The sequence below is a fragment of the Felis catus genome, chromosome B4 (genome assembly GCF_018350175.1).
Source record: "Felis catus isolate Fca126 chromosome B4, F.catus_Fca126_mat1.0, whole genome shotgun sequence".
Lineage (NCBI taxonomy): Eukaryota > Metazoa > Chordata > Mammalia > Carnivora > Felidae > Felis > Felis catus.
Window position 1 is genome coordinate 67,967,113 of NC_058374.1, and position 27,598 is coordinate 67,994,710.

The following is a 27,598-nucleotide window of genomic DNA, read 5'->3' on the forward strand; positions in this document are numbered from 1 at the left end:
AAATGGCACCCTATTAATATGCTCTTATATTTGGAATCTCTTTTTGTAATTTTTCCATTTTGTCCCTGCTGTCATGCTGTTAGCTATTCCTTGATGTAGTACTTACTGGTTCTTAGAATTGAAATAAAGTAGGAGTGATGCTCTTTGAATGAAGCTTCAGTGGGCTCTTCTGTGAGTCAAGTCCTTAAAAAGGTTTGTGTGAGGACATTTTAGCAGATATTTTGGCTGCGTACAAGCTCATTTTGTAATTTTGGTAAATTTTTTTTAACTTCCTTGTATTGGTCAGAATTAGCCCAAGTGAATAGTGGCAGTGATACTTTAGTGCCTTTTTTTCTTGTTCATGTAGACTACAAATTGGATGAGTTTAAAATGAATTCAGGAGATTGACTTTACAGATAAGGAGGAGAAAATATAAACCATATTATGCCACTTTGATGCGGTCTTGCGTTTATTAAATGCTTATTTTGTTTAGAAGTCCAAAGTACACTAAGAGAATAACCCATTTTAAGGCATAAAAGAAAAGAAAAACAGACCACTAGTCTTATACAGGCACCTGAAAAAATGATAAAAATTGGAATAAGAAAGGGCATAAAAATGACTTCAAAATTTCGTTAAGGTTACATTTTTCCCCCTAGGTTTAAGGAAGGAAAGACAGTTGACATTTTCTTCTTCTTGACGTGTTTGAGTTTTTCATTTCCTTTCAACTGAATTTCATAAAAACGGAATGTGAATAGAACTGTAAGCAGTCTTGATTTTAAAACAAACACAAGAGTATTTTGTATCATTTCCTGTAGGCCCGTGCTTCTTCTTCCCCTGTGATTCTTGTTGGCACACATTTGGATGTTTCCGATGAAAAGCAGCGCAAAGCCTGCATAAGTAAAATCACCAAGGAACTGCTGAACAAGCGAGGGTTTCCTGCAATAAGAGATTACCACTTTGTGAATGCCACAGAGGAATCTGATGCTTTGGCAAAGCTTCGGAAAACCATCATAAATGAGAGTCTTAATTTCAAGGTAACGTGGTTAATGCCTATTGTGGGCTGGTGGGTAAACATAATTTATTAACTCTCATGCTACACAACTGCTTAGAAATGTCAGAAGTCTTGAGAAAAGAACAACTATCTTAAAATTGTGGTTTTTTCATAGTTGTTAGCATCATTAAAGCGCTTTCAGTTTTAAAATTACTTATGCCATATCTCATTTCAAATGCATAGAAATGAGAATAAACATCATTAGAGGATCCTGAAGGACAAACACTAAGAATGTCTGGGAGACTGAGAGAATGTTTCTGAGAGAATCTGAGAACGTTTCTGATGCCCTTTTTCTCACTTTTTGTCGTGGTGATTCAAAGAATACACATGAATATTGGGATCTTGGGATCATCTTCCCTCTGTTGTTCTTTGTTGTTTCACTTGCTCTTTTCTTTCAGAGTTCCTGTTCTAGCTGCATTTTGATCTATGTGCTGTTCCTTTTGTCTCTTGTCACTGTGACGATACGCATTCCACCTTTTAATCTCCCCCTCAGTATTGTGAGATGGCTCTTTGATGTGGTTGCCGAGGTCATGAATTTGATTTTCAACAATGCCTAAACAATTTTTAGTACATATAAACTGGGTTTTCCATTTTAGAAATTATGTTTTGATTTCCAAAGTTCTGGTAAGCCAAATGTAATTCATAGGGTTCATAAAGCACAAATAAGTTGGTTATCCAGGAGAAACGTTATTTTTAATACTTGCAGGAAAAAGAAATCTTTCCTGAGTTCTGCAGATACGGTGGTATAAAATGCACTGAAAATTCCTCAAATAGTTCAATGTGACAAACACAATGGTGAATTTCATTGTTAGTCCCTGGTGGTTTCGTTTGTTAGCACTAATGATCAAGGCCATGGCTTATAACTAGGGTCCTGTGTAGCCTGGGCATTCCCAGCATAATTAATAGTGTCCTACTACATTCTCAAAAGCATTCCAATTTGGATGATAAATTACACAGTCACCCTGGTTATAATGTGTTGGCCAGTTAGCTTAGTTCTGTTCCATTTTCACAGATTATGCTCCTATCTAAAACCTAATGAGCCATTTATAAATGTGTTGGTCTTTGTGATGCCCAGGGGGAGAATTTACATGTTTGTATCTTTCAACACATTTGTCACCATCACTAAAAGGTTTTACCAATGGTGGGTCAGTAGTGGCATCTTATGTAAGAAGAATGATACATTATTTATTTGCAAATTTTCCTACTCTCTAATTGGACATAGGATTAGAAAGTATTGTGACTTGTAAGAAACAAATACACAAAATTCAGACATCCCATTAAATATTCTTTTTATGCAGGCGTTTCCTTCTGAGACTGTACCTATACATACAGAACTTTGTTTTTACTTATTATGTTTTAATAGTTCCTATTTTCATCATTTATGTTGGACCATATATCATATTTTTAAAAAGACTTCTTCAAGAATGAGTTTGTTTTGAAAAAGCCTGAATTTAGTTGCAACAAATAGATAAAGTATGGATAGTTTAGTTGAAGTATGGATAAACTGGTTAGTTCAGCTGGCTGGACTAGTACTGCTTTAGTGTAAAGCAATTTATCACTGTCCATCAACAAGACCTGTTTTCCTCCTGAGCTTATGACTGATCACTGAGGCTGATACAAGGAGGTAAAAGAAATGCTTTGAGAAATGGCCATATATTGCTATGGATGTATATTGTTGATGGCTGCACCATTCTGGCATTTTGGTTTGAAAATCCATTTGATTGCTTTGTAGAATTCTGGCTTTTTCAGGATCACCCAGAATCAAAGAGCCTGCCAGAACTAGAATATTCTTTCCTCCTTGAGATGCTTCAACTTGTATTCAAATAGCAGCTTTGAATTTACTGGAGATCACTCTTTGCCCTCTCACTTGTTTTTCATTTTTTCCTTCTCTCTTGGCTCTTCTCTAATCTTTCCCTGTCTTGCCCTTATTAACACGTGCCTTTGCAGACTCTAAAATAAATTTTTTTTATTGCTCTTGGGGACCTCATAATCAAGCTAAAAGGAGAAGTAGGACAAAACAGAGTTCATTGCCAACATTGCCTCTTTCAAACTTGTCCAGCCCATTAGCAGAGGGATCTTTTGCTGGCCTTGTAACTCAGCCATAAAGAGTTCATCCCTTTGCTGTGTAATTTGCTTTCTGTGAGAACCCCTGTTTACTTCCATATGTAGGTTTTCTTTCTTGAGTTAGAACACAAACTTCAATATGAATTCCTATTTTATCTTAATTTACGAATTTACGAATTTCTATTTTATCTTAATTCACGAAGGTGAATATGAAAAGTGAAGATTAGTGAAATTGTATTTAATTTACTAGGAGGGCATTGGATACAGGAAAACAATGTTCTGAATGACTGGAGGTGAATATGTAAGTAATAGTATGACTGTTTAAATAAAGCCCCTTAAAGTTCTAGTTAGGAGTAGAAAAAGAGCAAGTTAAATTTGCATGTGTGTGTGATAAAACCCAATTTCTGTTTATAATAAGTTTAAGAAATTAAGTAGAAATTCTCAGGTAAAAAGAATATAGAAGAATATATACATGGGTTGAGAAATGGGGAGAGTTTGCCACCTGGTGGTTTTCAGAGGCATTTTAGTTACTGTTGTTTCAGTGGCATTTCTATTTAAAATTAGATTTTCCTGGAAAAAAGAAAAAATTGGAAAAGATGTTTTATCATAGAAACTATCATCTTAAAGCTATTCTTTAAAAGTTGTTATTTTGTATATGTAAGTAAGTAGACAATGATTATATTGTAAATGTCACAGACCAAAAATCATCCTCTCATGTCAAAATTGTTGGCATGTAGATGGTTTATTATTTTCCCAAATTTAAAATTCCATGAAAAAGTATTTCTTGGGTGAGGAGATTTCGTGTCTCCTCCTGGGGAGACATGGAATATACGCATATCAGGTACATTTTGCAAATAACGAGCACAAAATTTAATGTTTTACTTTGGGGCATGGATATTTTCATCTAATAAATAAAGCCCCAAAGCTCTCGTAATACTTCCTGACTTATTATGGTAGCGTATCTATTGTGTATATGTTTAATGTCTTAGAAAATAAAAAATCCTTTCTTTATGATTAGTGATTTATCCTGGAGTATATCATGGATTTTTTTGGGTAGTTAGATAAATATTTCCATACTATTTTGTTTGACAGTTATTTCTAAATTGGCTTCTGTGTTTATATTTTTCTTATTTTAGTATCATTTTATTTATCCTTCACAGCTTAAATAGTTTTACATCACACTTGAATAATATATCACTTTCTGAACAACTATTAGCACTGAATTTACCAACCACCTTCAGGCAGATGAATAAAATGGATTTTTACAGCTTGTCATTTGTAATTACACAGATCCGAGATCAGCCTGTCGTTGGGCAGCTGATTCCAGACTGCTATGTAGAACTTGAGAAAATCATTTTATTGGAACGTAAAAATGTGCCAATTGAATTTCCTGTAATCGACCGGAAACGATTATTACAACTCGTAAAAGAAAATCAGCTACAGTTGGATGAAAATGAGCTTCCTCATGCGGTTCACTTCCTAAATGAATCAGGTTAGTATGTTTGCTACATATTTTTTCAAAACTCCACTGTAGTCATTGTAAAAATGTATCTGAACCTTGTATAGAATTTGCATTCAAAATTTAACAGAATTCTTTGACCACTGACTTTTTCCTTTGAAAGGTCATCATGTGCAGTGACATTGAATCATATGTCATGCCATAGGGAAAAAACATTTAGGAAACCATCTAAGGGCAGTGGTGGGAAAAGTATCTGAGGAGTTAAAACATGTGGGTTCTAGAAATTGACTTAACTATTGAGGAGCTTTGGGACCCCAAGCACAAGCCATATCCTTTCATGGTATCAATTGAATTTACTGTGTGTGGAAGTTATTTATATACTCTAAAGGGTAAGTATTATTGGGATGGTCTAACTCGGCACTTAGAGAATCAGTGGTTACCTGAGACAATAAACCTATTGAATGGCAGATCTTGCCTGTTGCATCACTCATTGTCAGCATGGTCTCACAGATAAAGATGCTTATAGTGGCGTCTGTGCTATTTGTGTACTTGATCAGTATAACCCTGCTAAAAACGTGTGAGTTAATTTGTAGTACTAGGGTAAGTGACTGCAAAGCTGCTTTTAATCCCTAGAGTCTGTTGTATGAAAAATTACCTTCACATGGATTATAATCTGTTCCTTTCCCTCCATTATTCTTAAACTAGTAGCTTTCTGCATTATCCTATGTTTCTTACCTATATTTGAAAATAAGATGGCTTATAGAATATGTTTAGAAAGCCAAAACGTTTTGTGAACTTTTGATTATTTGTAAATATATGAAAGACAGTGCATGCAATTATCTCAAATATGCTTATATATGATCATTTTATGTAGTTCCAAAAATACTTTCTAATACTTGGACTTTAGGGATTGGAAACTGGGATGCTCAGGTTCTAGCCTCAGCTCTTCTGCCAACAGTGCTGAGGTTTCCTCATCTGTAAAATGAGAAGGTTGGACTAGATTCTCTCCAAAGTCCCTTGATAATTGTATCTTCTAGATTCCATGTTTCACTGTTTGATTTTTACTACAGGGGTCCTTCTTCATTTTCAAGACCCAGCACTGCAGTTAAGTGACTTATATTTTGTGGAACCCAAGTGGCTTTGTAAAGTCATGGCACAGGTTGGTATTTTGTATTTTTGTGGCATAAGGGCAATGACTGAAGAGAGGAACAAGTGACACCCAGAGAACTGAGCATTATAGAGTTTGTATTCAGTTAAAGTAGAAAATCCTATAAATGTAGACTACTGTGGAGCAGTTCATGTAGAAGACTGCATAAAGAAGAGCTTCATGGAAGAAGGGAAAATGTCTGAGAGTTCACTTTAATGTCTTTGTTTCCAACTTGTGAACAGATGTTGTACCACTCTGTTCCACAGTGCTTTTCTAGATCCTTATGACACTTTAGTTTGGTTATTGATGTAGTCAGTTGAATGGAAGCTTTGTGAAAATTCTTGGGGCAAATATACGTAAGAAAATTGAGTCTATGGATGTAAAACCTTTAACTGGACAACATGGAGGGGAGTTTTGACTCGAGTGGATTATAAGCTATAAACGTTTATTGTTTTGAAAACTTTGGATGGTGGTGGTTATGGCTGTTTTTTCTCCATTTATATTTCATATGGAAAGATTTTTTCTTCTGCCAGTGATAATTACCAATGAGATTATCTTAATTAGTTAGCATAACCCATCTCTACAGGTTTGCCACAGAAAGCCATTCAATCAGAATGCACTAGCTCAGAGTTTCTCAGTGTCGGCAATATTGACATTTTGGGCCAGATAATTATTTGTTGTGCATTATAGGATGATAGCAGCATCTTTAGTCTCTACCCTCGAGGTGCCAGTAGTACTGACCCAATATGACAAGCGTAAATGTGTCCAGAGATCGCCAAACATCGGTGGGGGTGCAGAATCACCCTGGTTGAGAACAGCTGCATCTAGCTTAATCATGAACTGAAGAGAGCTTGGGGAGGCCGTCTCCAGCACACTGGCAACTATTTTGAGTGTGGGCATAATTTAGAGTTTTGCATGTGACTCCCTGAGACCCTAAAATGATTCTATCTGTTTACATTAGAATCATCTCTTCTAATTAAACCATAATAGTCATTAAATTCCCTCAGAGAATTTTGTTTTTGTTTTTTTTTTTTATATGAAATTTATTGACAAATTAGTTTCCATACAACACCCAGTGCTCATCCCAAAAGGTGCCCTCCTCAATACCCATCACCCACCCTCTCCTCCCTCCCACCCCCCATCAACCCCCAGTTTGTTCTCAGTTTTTAAGAGTCTCTTATGCTTTGGCTCTCTCCCACTGTAACCTGTTTTTTTTTTTTTTTCCTTCCCCTCCCCCATGGGTTCCTGTTAATTTCTCAGGGTCCACATAAGAGTGAAACCATATGGTATCTGTCTTTCTCTGTATGGCTTATTTCACTTAGCATCACACTCTCCAGTTCCATCCACGTTGCTACAAAAGGCCATATTTCATTTTTTCTCATTGCCACGTAATATTCCATTGTGTATATAAACCACAATTTCTTTATCCATTCATCAGTTGATGGACATTTAGGCTCTTTCCATAATTTGGCTATTGTTGAGAGTGCTGCTATGAACGAGAATTTTGAATGATAGTTCCTAAATTTTATCTAAAGAAAAAAAAGGCAGGTAGTTTGAAGAGGGAACTCATTTTGGCCTAAATCCTATATCATGGACCTTGAGAGCATATTGAAATGTATTGCAACTGGCAATTGTAATGTGACAGTAATACCTATTTTGGTAGATATTTTTAAAGTAGATTTTCATCCCTCTGAACATATGCCCTGGAAAGTGTGTTTCCACTCATCTGCTAAATGAGAATGGAGCTGGTAACGTTGACTGGTCCGGAGCACAAGCTCTGTAGTCAGCATGACCCGTGTTCAAATCTCTTCTGTATCCATCCCAACACTGTGACATTTCTTAATATTTTAAGCCTTTGTTTCTTCACTTGTAAAATAAGGATAATAACAATATTATCTTCTACTTTGCTTCCCTAATTCGGTGTAAGTGAGAAGTAACTGTTAGCTAATCTTATGTTTGACCTATTTAGTAATTTAAGGATATTATTTTAGGTAATAAAAAAATTTTTCAAAATTGTAAAGATGTATCCATGTAGTTTTAGAAGGTGTGTCAGGTATGGGGCTAAATAGAACATATGTGTAGGTGGGTGCCAAGGGAGTTTTTTTAAATTTTTTTTATTTTTTAAATGTTTGTTTATTCTTGAGAGAGAGAAACAGAGCATGAGCAGGGGAGGGGCAGAGAAAGAGGGAGACACAGAATCTGAAGCAGGCTTCAGGTTTTGAGCTGTCAGCACAGAGCCTGACATGGGGCTGGAACTCACGAGCCATGAGATCATGACCTGAGCCGAAGTTGGATGCTTAACCTACTGGGCCACCCAGGAGCCCCAGATATAGCAAAGGGAGTTTTAAATATACCCTGAAGATTTTATTGTCCTGTGTGCCACACTATATCAGAAAATGACTAAACTCTATATAGTCAAGGAAAGGCTAAAGTTGCCCCCCAAAATGATGTGTTTCCCTGTGAATTGGGAATAAAGTTGTACAGATGTGGGTAGTATTAGGGTGTGCGTGTCTTCTTCAGTAGAATAAAGAAGTGATTTGTTTCAGAATCACCATCTTCTAACAAAAGCAGCCTTCCATATTACCACAATAAAATCCCTGAAGATTCATGGAGTGATTAAGTTGAAACTCTTATCAGCATAGTTTTACTATAAACATGATAATTTAAGTGAAAATTAAGTCAATAGTTTGAACAATCCAAAGTTATATTGAGAGATAGATCTAAAGAGCCAGTATGATATTAACTTGAATTTTTTAATAATTTTATAAGTACTATATTTTTATTTATGCTGATATATTAAAATATAATGTCATTTTCACGAACACTTGAAGAGAATGAAAGCTATAAATAATCAAATGAAAACAAGAATGACTTATCTGATACCCATCAACAAAAATAAATAGGCGTATTCACCTCCGTGAATCATCAAAGGAAGGGCAGAAATAATTTCATGGTGCAAAAGCTCTAATGAGCCTCCTACCCTCTCTGTGACCCAGACTATTAGGTCATTAAACTTATTAAAGACATTTCCATCACTGCACAGAGAAGTTTACAAGACTCATTTAAATGTATGATAAAAGAAATATGAAATACACTTATTGAGTTAATCAGGTGGAACATTAAAAAGCTTGCATGGCAATTTAATCTTGATAAAAACTTGGGTGAGGAATCTGGAAAATTCTCTTTTTTGCATAAGTGCATAAGTTAGCATTATAAGTTACTAGGCTGAAGGAATATTAGGTCTTTGAAAGGTGATAAAATTAAGGCAGTGTTTTAGTTTTTTATTGCTATGAAACAAGATACCCCAAAACTTGAGTAAACAAGTAAACTTAAGGTAAAACATCAACACTTTATTGTTTCTCACTTTTCTGTGGATTGACTGTGCTCAGCTGGGTGGTTCTGCTCCACATGGCATTGGCAAGGGTCATTCACTTGGCTTCCTTCATTGAGCGAGGCTGGAAAGTCTAAAAATGCCACACTCACATTTTTGGTATGTTGGTCTTCCTCTGTGTGGCCCCTCATATGACCAGTACTCACAAAGTTTAGGCCCAGAACTGGTAAAATATCAGTTCTGCTACTAGTGACCAGAGTAACCACAAAGCCCGTCCAGATCTAAGAGGAGGAGAATGGATGGATTTAATTTCTCAAAGGATTGAACACCATGCATGTAGAAGATGAGAAGATATTGATGTGTCTATGTTTGTAAACTATCTACTACAAACAGTGGCAGCACACCATAGATCTACTAAAAAATCAAGCACAAACCACCTATTTTAAAATCAATGTGTCTAAATAAAATAAATTAGAATAGTGTACAATAATGGCTAACATACAAGGGGTTAGTTATGTGCTAATTTAAACATTTTCTCTTGTAATTCTCAGAACAGCTATTTTAATGGTACTATACTAGTCCCCATTTTGAAGATGAAGAAATTGATGGACAGAGAGGTTAAATAATTTATCCAAAGTTACATATTCAGGAAGAAGCATTAGGATTTCAAACCAAGTAGTTTGACTCCAGTGTCTAAAAAACTAACCCCAGGATAAAATGCTCCAAACTTCATTTTACCCGAATTTACTCATCCAACAATATTGACTTGACAACTACAATGTTCCTGATATTGTTCTGCAGGGAACAAGTTTCCTGCATTCATGAAGCTGACATTCAAGTTGAAGGAAACAACCAACAACTAAACTCTTACAGTGTCAGATGGTAGAGTGCTGTAAAGCAAATATATAATATGGTTAGGGGTAGAGAGTGAGTTGTGAGACAAGGAAACTTTAAGAATGCCAGAACAGGGGCGCATGGGTGGCTCAGTCGGTTAAGTGCCAACTGCAATGTATTCTTTAATGACCCATTATATATTGTCATTAGACACCATTATGTTCAGTCAGTCATGCATTCATTGATTCAATAAACATTATATGTACCAAATAGAGAAATAGAGATGAGTGAGACAAGTCCCTGGGCCTAAGGATTTTGCAAGCTAGTGTTTCACTCAACTGCATGATAATGTTCATAATGTTTGCTCCTATTTAAGTAGCCCTTGAACGTTACAGATCTACCAAAGAAATTAAGCACAAACCTCTTTTAAAAATTAGTTTGGCTAAACGAAATGTGATTTCATTTCATTCATCAAGGAATATGTGGATAGTAATGGCTGACATATGAGGGCATACCATATGCTAAAAATTGTCATATGCACTTTGCATGCCTTACGTATGTTACCTTATTTCAGTGTGATGGCAATCTAAGAAGCAGTCCCTGTTATTATCTCATTTAAATTGTGGCTTAAGGAAGTTATATGCCTTTCTCAAGGTAACAGAGATGGTAGTAGAGCCTGGATATGACCTGGGTTCTTCTGAATTTATACTTTTAACTCATGATGATAATCAAAGCTCAAAGTATGATCTCTACACGAGAGTCATCTGAGTTTCTTGTTAAACAGATTCTCAAGCTTTATCCCAGACCTATTCCCGACTGAGTGGAGTCCAGCAAAATTCTGTAGTTGCTTTGTTTGAGGACCACAAAACTGTACTATACTGCCTCTCTTCCCATTGATAGAAACCATTTCCTATTATATAAACGTAAAGTAACATTTCTGTGGCAAACCTGTAGTGAGGACAGTCTGGAAGATAATTTCCCTATGAATGTATCATTGATGAGACTATAATAAGGATGAGGGGTGTTGGATTGATCTGTTAATTGGATCTAGGAAAGCTTAAGATACATTGATTTCAGAGGATATCTATAACTTCTGATCTGAATTCGCTCCCTTAATTTAATAAATTTTCTGTGGAGGAGTGGTTGTCCCACTGGGCTTCTAGTAAAGAAATGAGGTCCCATGTTGTACTTGACAATGTTAAAATTGTTCTGATCATTTTCACTGAGCAAAGCGACACAAAATGCTTTAAATTCAGAACTTTTCAGAAAATAAATTGGAGTGATTATTTACAAGTTTAAATCTTTCAGATTTTGACAGTGAAAGTGGAAGGCTATCCAAAACATCCTAAGGGAATCATTTCACGCAGAGATGTGGAAAAATTTCTTTCAAAGAAAAAGAGGTTTCCAAAGAACTACATGTCACAGTACTTTAAACTCCTAGAAAAATTCCAGATTGCCCTGCCAATAGGAGAAGAATATTTGCTGGTTCCAAGCAGGTAAACCTAAACTTAAAATTTCAATTACCTTGTGGAGACTCACCATCTGTTATGTATTTTAATTGTCAAAATAACTTTTGTTTATGATAAATGTACTAATTTTATTTTGCTTCTGGTATACACATTCTACTGAAGTATAACATTTACTTTTAATGAAAACACTGCATTTGACATTTTAAAGATACAGTGAAACTTGTTTTATGTATATAGTTTGGTTTACTACTGCTTAAATTACTTAAAGGTAAATAGTGATTATTCTGTGTGTGTTCATGTGTGTTCTTACATGGCATTGAGAGATTTATATTAGACAGGTTCTGGGAAGATACTGAGTTTTCACCAGAAGAATTTATGGCAATGAATTTTCAGTGGGAGCGGCAACACGGTGGAGGCCTTGGTTCTAACCTTTTATTATAGAAGGTTGCTTTATATGTTATTAGTAGGAAATGTTATAAGGTATGTGATACTGAAAAGTGTAAATTGCATTGATTGCTATATGATATCCAATTCCAAAAATACATATATACTTTTTTCTAGGACTTGCATTTGTTAAGTTTTATATAATCGCTTCAAACTTGTCTCTGCATGACTAATTGTAATAATTTATTTATTAGTTTAAAGAGGATTACTGAAATAATTTCATGCATCTGAGCATGCATTTGAATTGATTAAATAGCCATTGAATTTTTTGAGGAAGAAAGGACATGTAGCAAAAGAACATTATAAAAAAGTGCAATAAGCTAGAATATTTATTCTTCAACTCATTGATTCTCAAGTTGTAAAGCACTTTGGTTAACATGGTTGGGTGTATTATGAAGCTGTATAATACTGATGTCCTTTTCTCTTTAGTTTGTCTGACCACAGGCCTGTGATAGAGCTCCCTCATTGTGAGAACTCTGAAATTATCATTCGACTCTATGAAATGCCTTATTTTCCAATGGGATTTTGGTCAAGGTTAATCAATCGATTACTTGAAATTTCACCTTACATGCTTTCAGGAAGAGGTATGTATTTAATGAATACTTAATATTTGAGAAATTAGGGGGAAAGCATATTAAAATTAATATGTCATTTTCAGAGTTTATTTATTTGTAAGGCCACTGAAAATCAGAAAAGAAGCTCAAAAGACTTCAGAGTAGCCAAGATAAAGACAGATAGGCTCATGTAAGTTCATGTGGTTTGTCAAAAAGGAAATTTTTCTGGTCCTCACTCAAAGCCTATTTGTTTTTATTTTAGACACATTTATAACGAGTATGAATGTCTTGCTTTCCAAGCCCAAGTAGACCATAAGCAACAATTTTAGAAACTGAGATTACTAGGAGTCATGGCATATAAACACACACACACACACACACACACACACACACACACACATACATACATACAAATGAACAAAATAAAACTAGAAATGACCGTCACTGCAAAGCCAGGGAGTTTTATTTAACAAGGTAACAGGTTGTGGCCATTCAGACCATTCGGTATAGAAACAATAATAGTTCTCTTCTGCTGCACCATCCCTGAGGGATTTACAAAAAAAAAAAAAAGGGTGGGGGAATAAAAATGAGTGTTTATAATGCTAGTGCTTCCTTCTAGAAGACAGAGAGATCTTAGTGCTCCACAGGGAAAAATGCCATTTTGGGGGGTTAAAAATCAGCTTTATGGAGGTACTACTATATTCTGAAATAAGCCTTATCTTGCTTGCAACTGATCAGTATATAAGTAGTTACATTGCATTAAAATGAAACATTCAGGAAGTTTTTGTTGTAGCCTGGCCAACAACCTCCTTTTAAAAGTTGTAAGAATTTACTTATGATTCTTTATCTTCTATTAATATACATATTACACTACTTAACATCATGAACCTGAAATCCCTCTTAGGTTACCTACTGGGCATTTTGTTTATTTCATTGCAAAATTAAGGATAAAATACTTAATTTCATGTATAATAGATACAGATGAGGACTTGTGTCATTAATGATTCCAATACTTTGTTTCAAACAAATATAGCTCTATTAGTCAAATGTGGTATGTGCAGTGATTTTTCTGCCCCTTTAATTTGTGGAATAGTTAATGATTAACAGATTCATTTGGGTCCATTTAAACTTCTTTCAGAACGAGCACTTCGCCCAAACAGAATGTATTGGCGACAAGGCATCTACTTGAATTGGTCTCCTGAAGCTTATTGTCTGGTAGGATCTGAAGTTTTAGACCATCACCCAGAGAGTTTCTTAAAAATTACAGTTCCTTCGTGTAGAAAAGGTAAGGAAATTAATTCAACTTTGAATTGTACCACTAAAGAAATCTAAACTTTTCTTTTTATACTTACAGATCCTCTTTTCTAGCTTTGCAACATGACGAAGTTCGGGTAGGGTGTTAATGAGATCTTTTTTGGATTATGTAGGCTGTATTCTTTTGGGCCAAGTTGTGGACCACATCGATTCTCTCATGGAAGAATGGTTTCCTGGATTACTGGAAATTGATATCTGTGGTGAAGGAGAAACTCTGTTGAAGAAATGGGCATTATATAGTTTTAATGATGGTGAAGAACATCAAAAAATCTTGCTTGATGACTTGATGAAGAAAGCAGAAGAAGGTAGTGTTGATACAATTTCACATGTTTTTAAGTGATCCTTTTAGTATTTGTGGAATTTTGTAATGAATGTAAAAATAATTCTTACCTCTAAGGTATGAGTTAGAGGATACTGCATTCAATTACGGAGATCGTGGAGAAAGGTGGATTGTATTTGTTACCAAAAAGACCTTTGTGTTCTAAATTCAGAAGATTTTTGGTTTGAGAGTTTGAATACTGGCTCATTGAGCAAAATAATCTCATCTGTGAAATGGGAATACTAAAACCTACCTTATAGAATTGTTAATGAGGATTAAAATAGATGATGCATGCTTCTATAATTTGGCTATTGTAAATAATGCTGCAGTAAACATGGGGGTGCATATATCTTTTCAAAACAGTGTTTTTATTTTCTTTGGGTAAATATCTATAGAATCACATGGTAGTTCTATTTTTAACTTTTTGAGGAACCTCCATACTGTTGTCCTCAGTGGCTGCACCAACTGGTATTCCTACCAACATCACTTGAGGGTTCCTTTAATTTCACATTCCTGCCAACACTTGGTATTTCTTGTTTTTGATTGTAGTCATTTTGACAGGTGTAAGGTGATAACTCATTGTGGTTTTGATTTGCATTTCCCTGATGATTAGTGATGTTGAGCAACCCAAGTGTCCATCTATAGATGTTTTTGTAAAGAAGATGTGGTGTGTATACACACACACACACACACACACACACACACACACACACACACACAGGAATATTATTCAGCCATAAAAAGAATGAAATCTTGCCATTTGCAACAACATGGATGAACCTAGAGAGTATAATGCTAAGTGAAATAAGTCAGACAGAGAGAGACAAATACCATATGATTTCACTCATATGTGGAACTTAAAAAATAGAACAAATGAACAAACAAAGAAAAAAAAGGAGACACAAAAACCCCAGATGCTTACATACAGAGAACAAACCGGTGGTTCCCAGAAGGCAGGTGGGTTGTGGGATGGGTGAAATAGGTAAAGGGAATTAAGAGTACACTTATCATGATGAGCACTGAGAAATGTCAAGAATTTTTGAATCATTATATTATATGCCTGAGACTAATATAACACTTTATATTAATTATACTTGCATAAAAAATAAAATAGATGATACAGAGAAATAACTTACAACTTGTTAACCATATAATAAGTGCCCCCATGAAGGTGGTTAAGAGAATAGATTATTTCCTAATCTATGTCAGATAGTCTAAGGCAGTTCTGAACTCTAGTTTCTAATGAGTGAACCTAGGAATGAGTTTTTAACATTCCAGGTAGGTAGGTATTAATTAAACCTTTAAAACTTTCTCAAATTTTCTAGAGAAAAATAGGATTGGTAAGATAACCTAAGAGAGTGATTAGAAATCGTAGGAAATGTGATTATTTTTGTAAGTCAAAAGCGCACATTTACGTTCATCTTTCAAAGTCTGCTTGTAATAAATGTTTTATGTACTTCTCAGGAGACCTTCTAGTCAATCCGGAGCAACCAAGGCTCACCATTCCTATATCTCAAATTGCTCCTGACTTAATTTTGGCTGACCTGCCTAGAAATATTATGTTGAATAATGATGAATTGGAATTTGAACAAGCTCCAGAATTCCTCTTAGGTAACTGTTTTTGTTGGTTTGAGAATAAAAACTAGGATATAATTTTTCCTTATAATCTAGAATATATTCAAATATAATTATATTATCATAGTTTTTAGTGTCTTCATATATTTGTTATAATGGAATGATATAATGTTATCGTTATAATGATACAATGTTATTATAGTGATATAATGATTAATGTTATAATTGGAATGATATATTTTAAAGTAACGTGTCACATAAAGAATTTGGTTTGCACACATTCTAATAGACTAGGTTCGAGATAAGAATGGGGCTACAATAAAAGCACACATTTGTGAAATATATCCTTGCATTTGCTTTAAGTGCCAGAAATGGGGGAGGGAGATAAGGAGATTTTCAGTTGTGTAATGCAGTCATTTTTCAGTCTCAGACAGAATAAGTAAAGGAACAACACTTCTAGGTACTCATAGTAGCAGTTTTGTACCTTAGGATGACAGGCATGAATTCTCATGAAAATATTCATAAAACAATTTGGGATTAAAAATTCAGAAGCATTAATTTGGTGACATACTCAAGTTCTAAGCCTTCTTGAGAGTCATTGGGAACTGTGAAGAGCACTGATTTAATGTAAACTATTTGAGGACAATTCTGGCTTTACTTTGTAGAATATTGGTTGTTGTCTGTGTGTATACGCTTCATTTTAATAAAATTTCCACAGAGAATGCCTGAAATATGTCAATACATTAAAACTATTAACAGAGAATGTCTAAAATTTGGGACATGACATGTAAAGGTAAATAAACTGCTTGGTACCTTTATTCTTTACATAGAGAATTTTAGAATGAATATTTTGGAACTCTGGAAATGAATATATTAGTAGTAGTGGGTTAACACCAAATGCTGAATAGTCAATGCTAAATCCTAGATCTTAACCAACACCAGACTTGACCTCTGATTCAAAGGGTGCAGGTAAATACCACACATACATATTCTTTCTCTGAAGGAGTCTCAAGCCATCAGACAAAGCTCCCCAAAATATCTTTTATTAGTGCATAAGGACCCTTTGCACAGCATATGTAGAAATGCTCACAAAGTTCGTTTTGAAGCACCTGTGGGATTTTTTTTTTCAGTTTTATTGATATAATTGACATACAGCACTGTAGAAGTTTAAGGTATACAGCAAATGATTTGACTTTACATATATCATGAAATGACTACCACAATGAATTTAGTTAGAAATGGTCATCCCATTTAGATGCAAAATAAAAGAAAAAGAAACAAATATATATATTTTTTATTTGTGTTGAGGTCTCATAGATTAACTCTCTTATCAACTTTCAACATGTTGTCATGCTGGACATTCCATCCCCAGTATTTTTTTATCTTATAACTGGAAGTTTGTACCTTTTGACCACCTTCAAAAGCACCTGTGTTCTGTATTTCATTAATTACACAGCAAGTAAAGTGCTTATATAAGTACTCCTCATTCTCTAGTCTCATGCCCCATAGACCCATAAATTTCATGTTCATTCACAATCTAGATCAGGGTTTCTCAAACTCTGCACTGTTGCCATTTTAGACTGAATAATTCTTTGTTACGGGGGCAGTCCTGTGCATTGTAGAATGTTTAGTAGCATCTTTGGCCTCTACCTACTAGATGTTAATGGTATCTCCTCACCTCCCTCTCCCCAGGTGTGACAATCAAAAATATCTCTAGACATTGAAAAACATAGGGGGTAGGGGTAGGGGAGCAACATCACCCTAGTTGAGAATCACTGATGTAAATAAATGAGATATATCCTTCCAAAAACATTTTATGGGGCACCTGAGTGACTCAGTTAAGCGTCCCACTTTGGCTCAGGTCGTGATCTCACAGTTCGTGAGGTTGAGCCCCGCTTTGGGCTCTGTGCTGACAGCATGGAGCCTCTGCCTCGATCCTCTGTGTCCCTCTCTCGCTGCCCTTCCCTCGCTTGCTCTTGTGCTCTCTCTCAAAAATAAACATTAAAAATATTAAAAAAATAAAAACATTTTATAATCAGAGACTCCCCATTCATTATTTGTAGTATGCTAGGGTAATATGATAGAGGTCATTCATTTCCATTTTCCTTGTAGGATGGGAGTGAATTTCAAGCCTTCAGTTGACATTTTCCTTCTGACATAGCAGTTCCTATATGACACCTCTTAATAGATTTGTGTATATTAATAGACTTGTTTTATGAATATATTTTTAATGTGCATTGTTTCTGAACATAATATATGCTTACATATACTTATCATAGAGATTAAAATACGCAATTAATACAAATACAAAAATATTTAAAAAATGTAAAATATCTAAGCTTCCCATAGATGCATAATTTCACCACTTAGACATAAGAGGTCTCAACATGGTTCTATTTCTTTGTAGATCTTTCTGAGTTCATTCACTTATGTCGGTCAAGTGCTTATATTTCAAAACACTGTATGAGAATCACAAATATTGTACAAAGGCTATACTGTATGTCAGTGAAGAGTAATAGCCCATGGAGCTGATCATGGTTGATTTCTCAGGCCTTGCTATCTCAGTATGTATTGTACTTTATAGACTTGATAAACACTACAGAGTTGAGATGATGGAGCAGCGGAGCTCTTTAAGTAACTGCATAACAAGGGCATGGAAGCCTGAAGATACCAAGCATGATGAGGAGATTTTGGCTCTTTCAGTTTTCCAGGACAGTTGTCCTCAACCCTGGCTGGTTGGTCATTACTATCACCTAGGGAATTAAAAGAAAATCCTAATGACCAGTAACTCCTGTGATTAATTAGGTCAGAATCTTTGAGGGTGGACTCAGACATTGGTATTTTTAGAAGCTCCTCAGGTATCTCCTGCAGCCCAGACCCAGAGAACTACTGGGCTGGAGCCTAGGGAATGAGCAGTAGGGCAGGAAGAGAGCCTCAGGGGAAATTCGGAGCTACAGGTTGGTATGTGCCTGATTTGGGATGTTATTAGGCAGACAGCATAGAATAATTTGTTTTTGAACAAAAAAGTGTCACAAAGTGTAATTATAGGGAGATTGATTTTGCAGGTGAGGTAGACTGAGTTGGAGGTAATGAACTCAGGATGCCTCCATGGTCTAGGCAGAAAGAACCAAGGGAGTGGAAATGGAAAGGAGGCACAGGGCAAAGAGCTAAGATGATTTTTTGGTTTTGAGTCCATAATGACCACACAAAAAAATTTTTTTTTAAATAAGATATGTGAAATGGAATGAAAACTAGTTTGGAGACAAGATAATGAATGTGGCTTGTGATGGAGCATGGTTGAGATTTGGAAGGGCATGCCAGTGGTCTCCAATGCAAAGTTGTAAATATAGGTTAGAGCTCAGAAGTGGCTTGTGGCTGTAAATTAAGATGTGGAAACACTCAACGTATCGGAATTGATGGAGTTACGGAGTCGGTGACATAATTGCGTGGGGAGTGTGTAGATGGAAGACGAGAAGGTTGAAACACAATCTTCAGGTGCATTGTAGTTCACACAGTAGCAGAAGGAAGAGGAAGCATCAAAGGAGACTTGATTCAATGAAACACATGGGTCAGATTTCTCTTCATGTATAAAACATATATAATCACAACCAAAATAATTTATCTAGCTTTTCTGCTTGGACAGATTAACAGAAGTGCTTTGTACTTTTCTTTTCAAAAGGTGATGGCAGTTTTGGATCTGTTTATCGAGCAGCCTATGAAGGAGAAGAAGTGGCTGTGAAGATTTTCAATAAACATACATCACTTAGATTGTTAAGACAAGTAAGAAATCCAATATTACTACATTAAATCAGACATGTTAACCTCCTGGAACTCTGGTTTTGCATGTGTTTATGAAAATGCAAAATGATCACATTTCCCCCCAAAGTCTATCTGAGTTTAGTTATGAAATCCCACTTTTGTCCCTCTTTATGGAGTAAAAAAAAAAGAGATTGTTTTGTTTCTCCTGTTGAAAAACAAAGAAAAGACAGTATTCTGAGAATTTTTGTCCCAGGCTTCACAGTTACCTCCCCCCAAGTACAGAAGAAAAGAAGGTACCTCTTTTGAGGTCCTGTGTTTCAAAGGAACCAAATCCGATACGCATTTAAAAATCTCTCTTGGCTTCACTTATATCACATGTTCTTTTCTCCATAAGCACTTATGTCCAGGATAGTGCTTTGCACCGATGGACTTAGGCCTGTGTTACTCAATCAGTCTCTATGGTAACGTGAATGCTATTACTTAGAATATTCCCACCTTTTCCCGAGGTTGGGGTTAGAGTCAGTTCTTCCTAAGCTCATGGGCTACTGGGGTGAGGATTGAATGCCTCAGCAAAAATCAAAGTACCCTTAGGAGGAAAGAAAAGTGAGTGGATATTGGATGCAAAGCAAACAGTGGTCATTCCAGTACCCTGTCTGGTTTTGAGTACCAATGAGGATTTACTCTGTTTTCTGAGTCTTTCCTGACAGTAGGAATGAGAGAGAGAGAGGGTAAGAAGAGTGGTAAAATCCAATTCAAATTCTATAATCTTATGCCAGAACTCAACTATGTTTTTGAATCTATTCATTCTTACTTAAAGAAAATAATTTGTGCCTAAATCTAAAACTAAATGACATGTGCAAACTAAAAAAAACAAAACAAAACAAAACCAGTTACAATACATTAATTATGGATCATGAAAATAATTCCATGTCTGTGTAAAATATCCTGGAGTAATTTTATTAGTAATACCAAAAGCTACACTGTGGCTTTACAAATAAGTTAATAAACATTTTATATATAGAAGCAAGTCTATGAACCAAATCTGGGCACAGTCTCTTTCAATCTGTAGGCAATTGGTTGTATAAATTGATTTTTCAGCGTTGGTCATTAGTCGTCAATGTATGTTCCATATTTTATTCAGTGTGCTCAGGGAACCCTGTTGGAAATCAAAACATTAAGAATGTATACAGGACTGAGTAGTGTGTAGGCAGCTAGGGGAACCAAGGAAATGATAGAAGAAATAGTAAGAGTAGAGCGTACATAATGTGCTTCTTTAAAAAAAAAAAAAAGAAAGAAAGAAAAGGAAAGCACTGCAGTGTTCCGGGCCACATTCTGAGGGTCATTCCACCAGTGGTCATGAACTGGGGCTGATCTATTACAGTCTCCTGCTCCTTTCTCTTTGAAATCAGTGAGCTGCTTTTCTAGGATGGAAAATTTGGATTCAGCTTCTGTCTGTGCCTATGAAAGAAAACGGACCTAACTTGACTGGTTCTCATCAGTTTTAACCAACGGGGATAATCAGACAGAGGCAAAAAAAAAAAAAAAAAAAAAAGGTTTTTATCCACTGAGGAAATATGATTGCAGTCTGAAGCTTTTGTTCTTGGAAAATCCCTGCTCAGGGTATTCAGCCTTTCTTCTTCAGCTTGCAGAATTCTCCACACTCCACTTTCCTGACAAATGCAGTTGGCACTGATACTCCTCATCTTTGAAGCTGGTTTTTAGGAAGCAGAGGTTCTGCAGACAGAAATCACAGTTTATAACATGAATCAATTTAATATCACATGAACTATAAATTTCAACTAAATTAGGCCTTCAGAGTAAAGTGAAATATGCAGAATAAAGTATATGTGGAATTCACAAACCACATATAAAGGAGATTGTAAAGTCTCACAGGATGTGGTCTAGGGAGAGGATTACATCAGAATGGAGACCTCTCTGTTCAAGCTAAAATGGTATCTTGGACTTTTTGGAGAGAGATTCTTGCAGCTGGGGATTGCTTTAGCGAGGGTGGTTCAAGGCAGGTTACTCTGAGAAAGTAAGAGTATTTGAGCTAAGATCAGAATGATGAGAAGCCTTCAGAAGGGTGAAGGGGTTTCAGAGCATAGAGACCAGCAGGGGCAAAGGCCCAGTGGCTGGAATGAAGGAGCTGGGCATGCGCGGTGAATTGAGTGAACACCAGTGTGGCAGAAGGGTGCCGCATGAAGAGGAGAAGACACAGAAGGAGATGGGTTTTGAGAGATGGGCGGGGACCAGATCAGGTCAGGCCATGGAGGCTGTGTGAGTACACAGGGTTTTAATTCAAAAGTAACTGAAAGTTATTAGAGAAGTTTCAAGAGGAGTGATACCATGTATTCCCATGGGCTTAGATACCCTCAGTAAGCTTTTCTGGTCATTAAACCAGAAATGATAGGCAGGTGGTACCTCACATGCCAATTGCAGTTGATTAGTAGCAGCTGCTCAGAATCCTGGCCTGAGAAGGACTCTGTGGCTAACTAGGATTCATTAGATAAGATTGATGTGACCTGATCGTGTGACCACAGCAGGGGTACTGACCCTGTATTAAATGTTCTGAAAAACGCAAAGCAATAAGGAAAGATAGAACTTAACATTTTCATTCAGAATACGTTTTTAAAACCAGTCATTTATTCCTGAATATGTGGAAGATACAAAAAAGATTAAAGAAGAAATGGAACATTTGCTATAATCCAGTTACCCAGAGAAAACCACACTCAAAGTGTTGAGACACTTAAGGAAGGAGGTACTGGGGCTATAGTACTCTTAAATGGTTTTTTCCCTTTGTAGGAGCTGGTGGTCCTTTGCCACCTGCACCACCCCAGCTTAATATCTTTGCTGGCAGCTGGGATTCGTCCTCGCATGTTGGTGATGGAGTTAGCCTCCAAGGGTTCACTGGACCGCTTGCTTCAGCAGGACAAAGCCAGTCTCACCAGAACCCTACAGCACAGGATTGCACTCCATGTGGCTGATGGCTTGAGGTAATTAATTAGGTCATGTGGTTTTCTACTCTGCATGTGACAAGAGTGAGCCTCAACTTCCTCCCAGGGCTTGGAGAATAGCACTTTCCAGTAATATCATGTCCCAGTAACATTTCACAAACAACTTGAGGGAAAAACTACCATTTCCCTGAACAGATTTTGTAATTCCATAAAATAAGAGTAGGAAGACCATGCAGAACATCATACTTAGTTGAGTAGAATTTGGGGGGCACCTGGGTGGCTCAGTCGGTGAAGCGTCCAATTCTTGATTTTGGCTCAGGTCATATCTCATGGTTTGTGGGTTCGGGCCCCGCATCGGACTCTACGCTGACAGTGCAGAGCCTGCTTGGAATTCTTTCTCTGCCCCTCCTCCACTTGCACTTTCTTTTTCTCTCAAAATAAATACAATTAAATTAAAAAAAAAAAAGAATTTGGGCCCAGGAAACCTGTTCCAGAGCTCATTTTCTTAAAACTGTAGTGACCTCCTTGCCCTATAAAAATACAGGTTAAATTTCAAAGTGCCAAGGAAAGTGTCAGGTATCATGGACAATTCTAATAAAGAAAGATTGGTCCATATTTCTGAAGGGGACTGAAGTGATTTTCTGTGTCCAAGGCATACCCAATCCTGCAGCCAGCTGGTACCATGACAGAGTGCTGGGGAGGCAGCACCAAAGAGCAGAAGGGCCACGGTCTTGGGAGACAGAGGGACTAGGAGAAGTCATTGCTCCACACACATACCTGTGATTTTATACCTCCGAAACTCATCTGTCAGAGTCTGTAAACTGTGACTACTACAGTGCGTGACATTTCAAGGACTTTGTGATAATTGGAGACATCCCAGATTAAAGTCTGAATTTCCTTCTCCACCACTGTCCCCGTCTCCAGTCACACACTTATTTCACCTTGGAGTCGTCCTTCCTTCCTTCCTCTCTCTCACATCCCACACCTAATCCTTCAGCAAATACTTTCAGCAGTGCCATCAAAACCTATCTTCATGAAGCTACTCCTCACAGCCTCTCTGCTGACCCGCAGTGTCTGAGCCGCCGTCATGGCTCCTTGTCTAACCAGCCCACTTGCTCTCACCTTTGTCCCGTATTCCTTTTCACATGGCAGTGGCCAGGGGGCTTTTCTATGTGGAAGTTGGCTTAAGTCTTTGTCCTGTTTTCAACCCTCTCCTATCTCACTCTTCAGTCACTGTGCTCAGCCACTTGCTTCTCTGAAGTTTCTCGGATGTGCCCAGGGCTTTATACCAGCTCTTCTCTGGACCAGGAGAGCCTGCCCCCCAGATATCCTCTTGGCTCACTTCTCATTTCTTTTAGGTCTCCTCTCAGAGGGGATGTCCCTGTCCACCTTACGTCTCTCTGGCACCTGTAGCACTGATCACTGCCTGCTGTTCTTTATATTTTCAGTTAAAGAGTTTGTTCATTATCTGTCTCTGCTGCCGGGTATCTAAGGGCCGTGATTGGACTTGCCATCTTGTTCACCTTCATATCCCTGGCACCTGGAATGGTGAACCCCCAGTAAATATGTGTGGGCAGTAGAGAGAGATGGAGATAGGAGAGAGGGAAGAATACAGTACCTGGCACATATAACCACACAGTGAATGCAAATTTCTTTCCCTTCCTTCCCTTCTGAAATACGGTGACTATTCCTCTCAGGCAGTGTCCAGAAATGTGAATGGAATAGATGGCAAGGAACACAAAGAAACACTGCTCACAAACAAATAAGACCAAACCAGGAAGATACAACTTAATAGTGTATAGAGACTATAAAAGACACATAAAATAAATAGGTTTTCCTTTTTGGAAAGACTCCGGAAACTGCCGAAAATCATACAGATTATTAATGAAACAGTATTGCGGAGGTTTGGATTTGGGTTGGTATATCTGCTTTTGAACACCAGGGGGAACCATGTGTTAAATTAATCCAGATAACAGGCAACAACGTCTGGTGTATTTCAGAGCGGAATCAGTCACTTTCCTAAGTCCAGATCTTAGTTTTCCCCTAATTCTTCCACATAATTCCCAGACTGCTTATTTATAAAATGATGAATTTCTATCTTTCATTCACCACCATGTGAAAGACCTCACCTCTAAGGTAGCTTATTCTGGTTCTCTGAGACCTACTTTAACAACTCCTGCTGTTTCTGATGAAGTAAATGAAATCTCAGCATATTTTGCCTTACTTCACCTGATTTCTTCTCAGCCTAATGCCAAGACAACTTTCTGGATCTTGTGCCTCAAGAAGCTAGTAGATTTCGGTAGCTTTTAGTCTTCTACCAGCACTAAGTATATTTTTAAAAACTGAGCATTAATGTTTGTTTCCTCAAATTTCAGCATAGAACTGTAAATACAGAGGTAGAAAGAGACAATAATGTCACACTCCTCTGGAGTCCCTTAAATGATGGAGCTGTTTAGAAAGATATACAAAACTTTTTTCACATTACATATTCTCTCTCTTACAGTATTGCCTACTCTCTTAGCTTTCATTCCTAATTCAGTCTTCTCCCTAGAGCTATTTATCGTAATTCTCAGTTACCTATGAAGATATGGTCACTTGTATTTTTTAATTTTTTTTTTCAACGTTTATTTATTTTTGGGACAGAGAGAGACAGAGCATGAGCGGGCGAGAGGCAGAGAGAGAGGGAGACACAGAATCGGAAACGGGCTCCAGGCTCTGAGCCATCAGCCCAGAGCCCGAAGCGGGGTTCGAACTCACGGACCGCGAGATCGTGACCTGGCTAAAGTCGGATGCTTAACCGACTGCGCCACCCAGGCGCCCCGTCACTTGTATTTTCCATAAGTTTCTTTGTTTCATTATTTACAAAATTGAGTTTATTCTCTCTGCTACTTCCTCCCACCATGAATCTGTTCCTTCCCTTGTGTCTTCCACTTGCTGACGGCAATCCCTGTAGTCACATCTAGGCTACCCCTCTCGTCCCAAAAGTAAGTATCCATTTGGCCACCAGGTCTTTGACTATTTCATATTATCTTTTTCATTTATTTCACATTATCATTTCATTTATCTTTATGCCACTACTGCTGCCTCGGTCCAGTACCTCCAGGGAATTATCAGAATATTTATGCTAAAATAAAAATCTAATTATGCTTGAAATTCCCTGGGAGTTCCGAGTTCTTTGTGAAATACATGCAAACTACTTGGCAGAGCATCAGAACTCTGTGTGTATGCCTCTTGCCTTTCCACTGCCCTCACTCTACATTCTGACCATTCTGAGGGTCTTGACTTTTCCTGGACATCCATGTCTTTCTTTCATTTGTCATTCCTCTTTTCACACACTTGTCTGCCTAGAGAATTCATTTTCCTGTAGAATTTGCTCACATACGGTCTCCACGATGAAGCTCTGAATAGATGGTCTCTCTGGCACAAGTTTCTTGGGTTGGCTGTATGCAGGGCTTTGTGTTAGGTGCTGGAGAGGAAAAGGCAGACCTTATGTGTATTATCTTATCAAGGTTGAAAACTTGCAGTTTAGTGGGAGAGTCTGCTTTGCTATCTTTAGCTCTCTTTCTCTCTCTCTGGCTTTTCTAGCATTTGGTACCCACTGCAGTTCTGCAATCTTGTTTGATAACCTGTCTCTCCTTCTAGATTGTGACTGCTCAGGAGTGGAGATATAAGGATATAAGAGATATATAAGATATAAGGATATTATTATATCCCCTAGTGACTGGCCCTCATAGACACCCAATACAGATTTGTTATGTGAATGAATGCATCTCATTTTTTAGACTCTATTCTATTTAGGATGAGATAAAGTTTACTTTCAATTATAAAGAAAGGAGTTTCTTAGCAACCCGGATGATAATCACAATTAAAGAATGACTAACTGAGTTTGGACCAGTTTATTTTAATAAAATATTTGACAGTGTTCATTGTCACATAATGCATAAATTACAGCTGAATTATTTTCAGTAAGGCAAGATCTGCACTTGTTAATATATCAAAAGCTATTTTGCTAGTGTATTAGAAGCTATTAAAACTGTACTTTTTAAGATTAAATTCTGTAATTGAACATTTTAACTAACCCAGTTAATCTTTCCCTCCCACAGACATTATTTCAAATTAAGTTTAAGTATTTTTTTAACCTTTGAGAAGTATTCTGAGAGAGTCTATGTTCTATAAATATTCTGAAAGAGGCATGCATTAGGAAGGATTTGGATGCTATTCAATTATGCATGACTTGGCTTTAACTTTTTTCTTCTTAATCTCCCAGCTTTTCTCTTCAACAGGGCAAGGGTAGCTAATGGCCTTTCAGTAAGCCCTTAGTAAATTTTCTCTCGAGTCCATTGCTTATTGTTAAGGTCAACTTCATTAGTACGTTTATCTTATTTTTCAGCCAAAAATATGTAGAGCGAAATGAGTAGGCCTAACGTCAAATGTCCTGACTACATCCTGGAAGAGAAAGAAACTTGTGCAGTAGCTGATGCAATTAAATGATACGTACACTTCAGGCCATCATGCAATGGAAAGTTTAGAGTATCGCTGCCACTCTGCTCATAATCCCTCTAGCAGTGATTCGTATTAGGTAATGGAGTAAATATTTATTGATACAGTGTGAACCCAAACCGAAAGCCGCCAACAAAGAAAGGATTTAAATTTACCTCTGTTAAGTTCTGTAAAAAATTGTCCTTTCAAGGTAGGTCATAATTTGCCTGGGAGATCACGTGGAGAGCTATAGCAAATTTGACATCATGGAGCAGGGAAGACTGAGCTGGGGGTGCAGGGGAATCTGAACTTTGTGAATATGTAAGGAAAGGTGGTGATGGAATTACTTTACTTGTTGGAGCACAGGAGTAGTTCTCTTGCTGTGTTGCCAGAATAGACATGACCTGGTTCAGATTAAAACTTCATTGTGTTTTTTAATCTTTACCTGCAGTGTCCAACTCTAGCACTTATATTTGATTGGATCAGTCTCTGAAGGAGATGACTTTAACATCATCCGATATCACCAAGACATTGTTTTACTCGTTCCAACTCTGGGTCCAAAATGTTCTTTGTTAGCCTTAATTCATAATAGAATTGGGTTGAAAGTAAATTACATCTTTGAACAGAATATGATATGGATAGCTAGAAAAGTTTCTTATGTTGATTTGTTATTATTGAAAAAGGTGAAAATATTTTCCCCCAAATTAGGAAACATTTTAGTCAGAGAAAAATAAATATCAAAAGAGAAATGGAATAGAGAGAATTTTAGAAGCTAAGATAAACTTCTATATGGTTTTAACAAAATCAGAACTAGTAAGTAAATGGGAGTTACAGCAAAATACTATCAACTCATATTTAACATATTT

At 36.8% G+C, this 27,598-nt stretch overlaps 1 protein-coding gene across 3 annotated transcripts in view; it reads left to right on the forward strand.

The window, feature by feature from the left end:
- LRRK2 (leucine rich repeat kinase 2) overlaps positions 1-27,598 on the forward strand; it is a 137,334-nt gene that overhangs the window by 78,392 nt on the left and 31,344 nt on the right. For all 3 annotated transcript variants that reach the window (XM_023256946.2, XM_045061649.1, XM_045061648.1), the window contains 10 exons: positions 795-1,013; positions 4,385-4,586; positions 5,624-5,712; positions 11,174-11,361; positions 12,208-12,362; positions 13,471-13,617; positions 13,760-13,951; positions 15,430-15,576; positions 19,220-19,320; positions 22,102-22,292. In XM_023256946.2, coding sequence (XP_023112714.1) covers positions 795-1,013; positions 4,385-4,586; positions 5,624-5,712; positions 11,174-11,361; positions 12,208-12,362; positions 13,471-13,617; positions 13,760-13,951; positions 15,430-15,576; positions 19,220-19,320; positions 22,102-22,292 — 1,631 coding nt within the window. The remainder of the gene's footprint in view (positions 1-794; positions 1,014-4,384; positions 4,587-5,623; positions 5,713-11,173; positions 11,362-12,207; positions 12,363-13,470; positions 13,618-13,759; positions 13,952-15,429; positions 15,577-19,219; positions 19,321-22,101; positions 22,293-27,598) is intronic.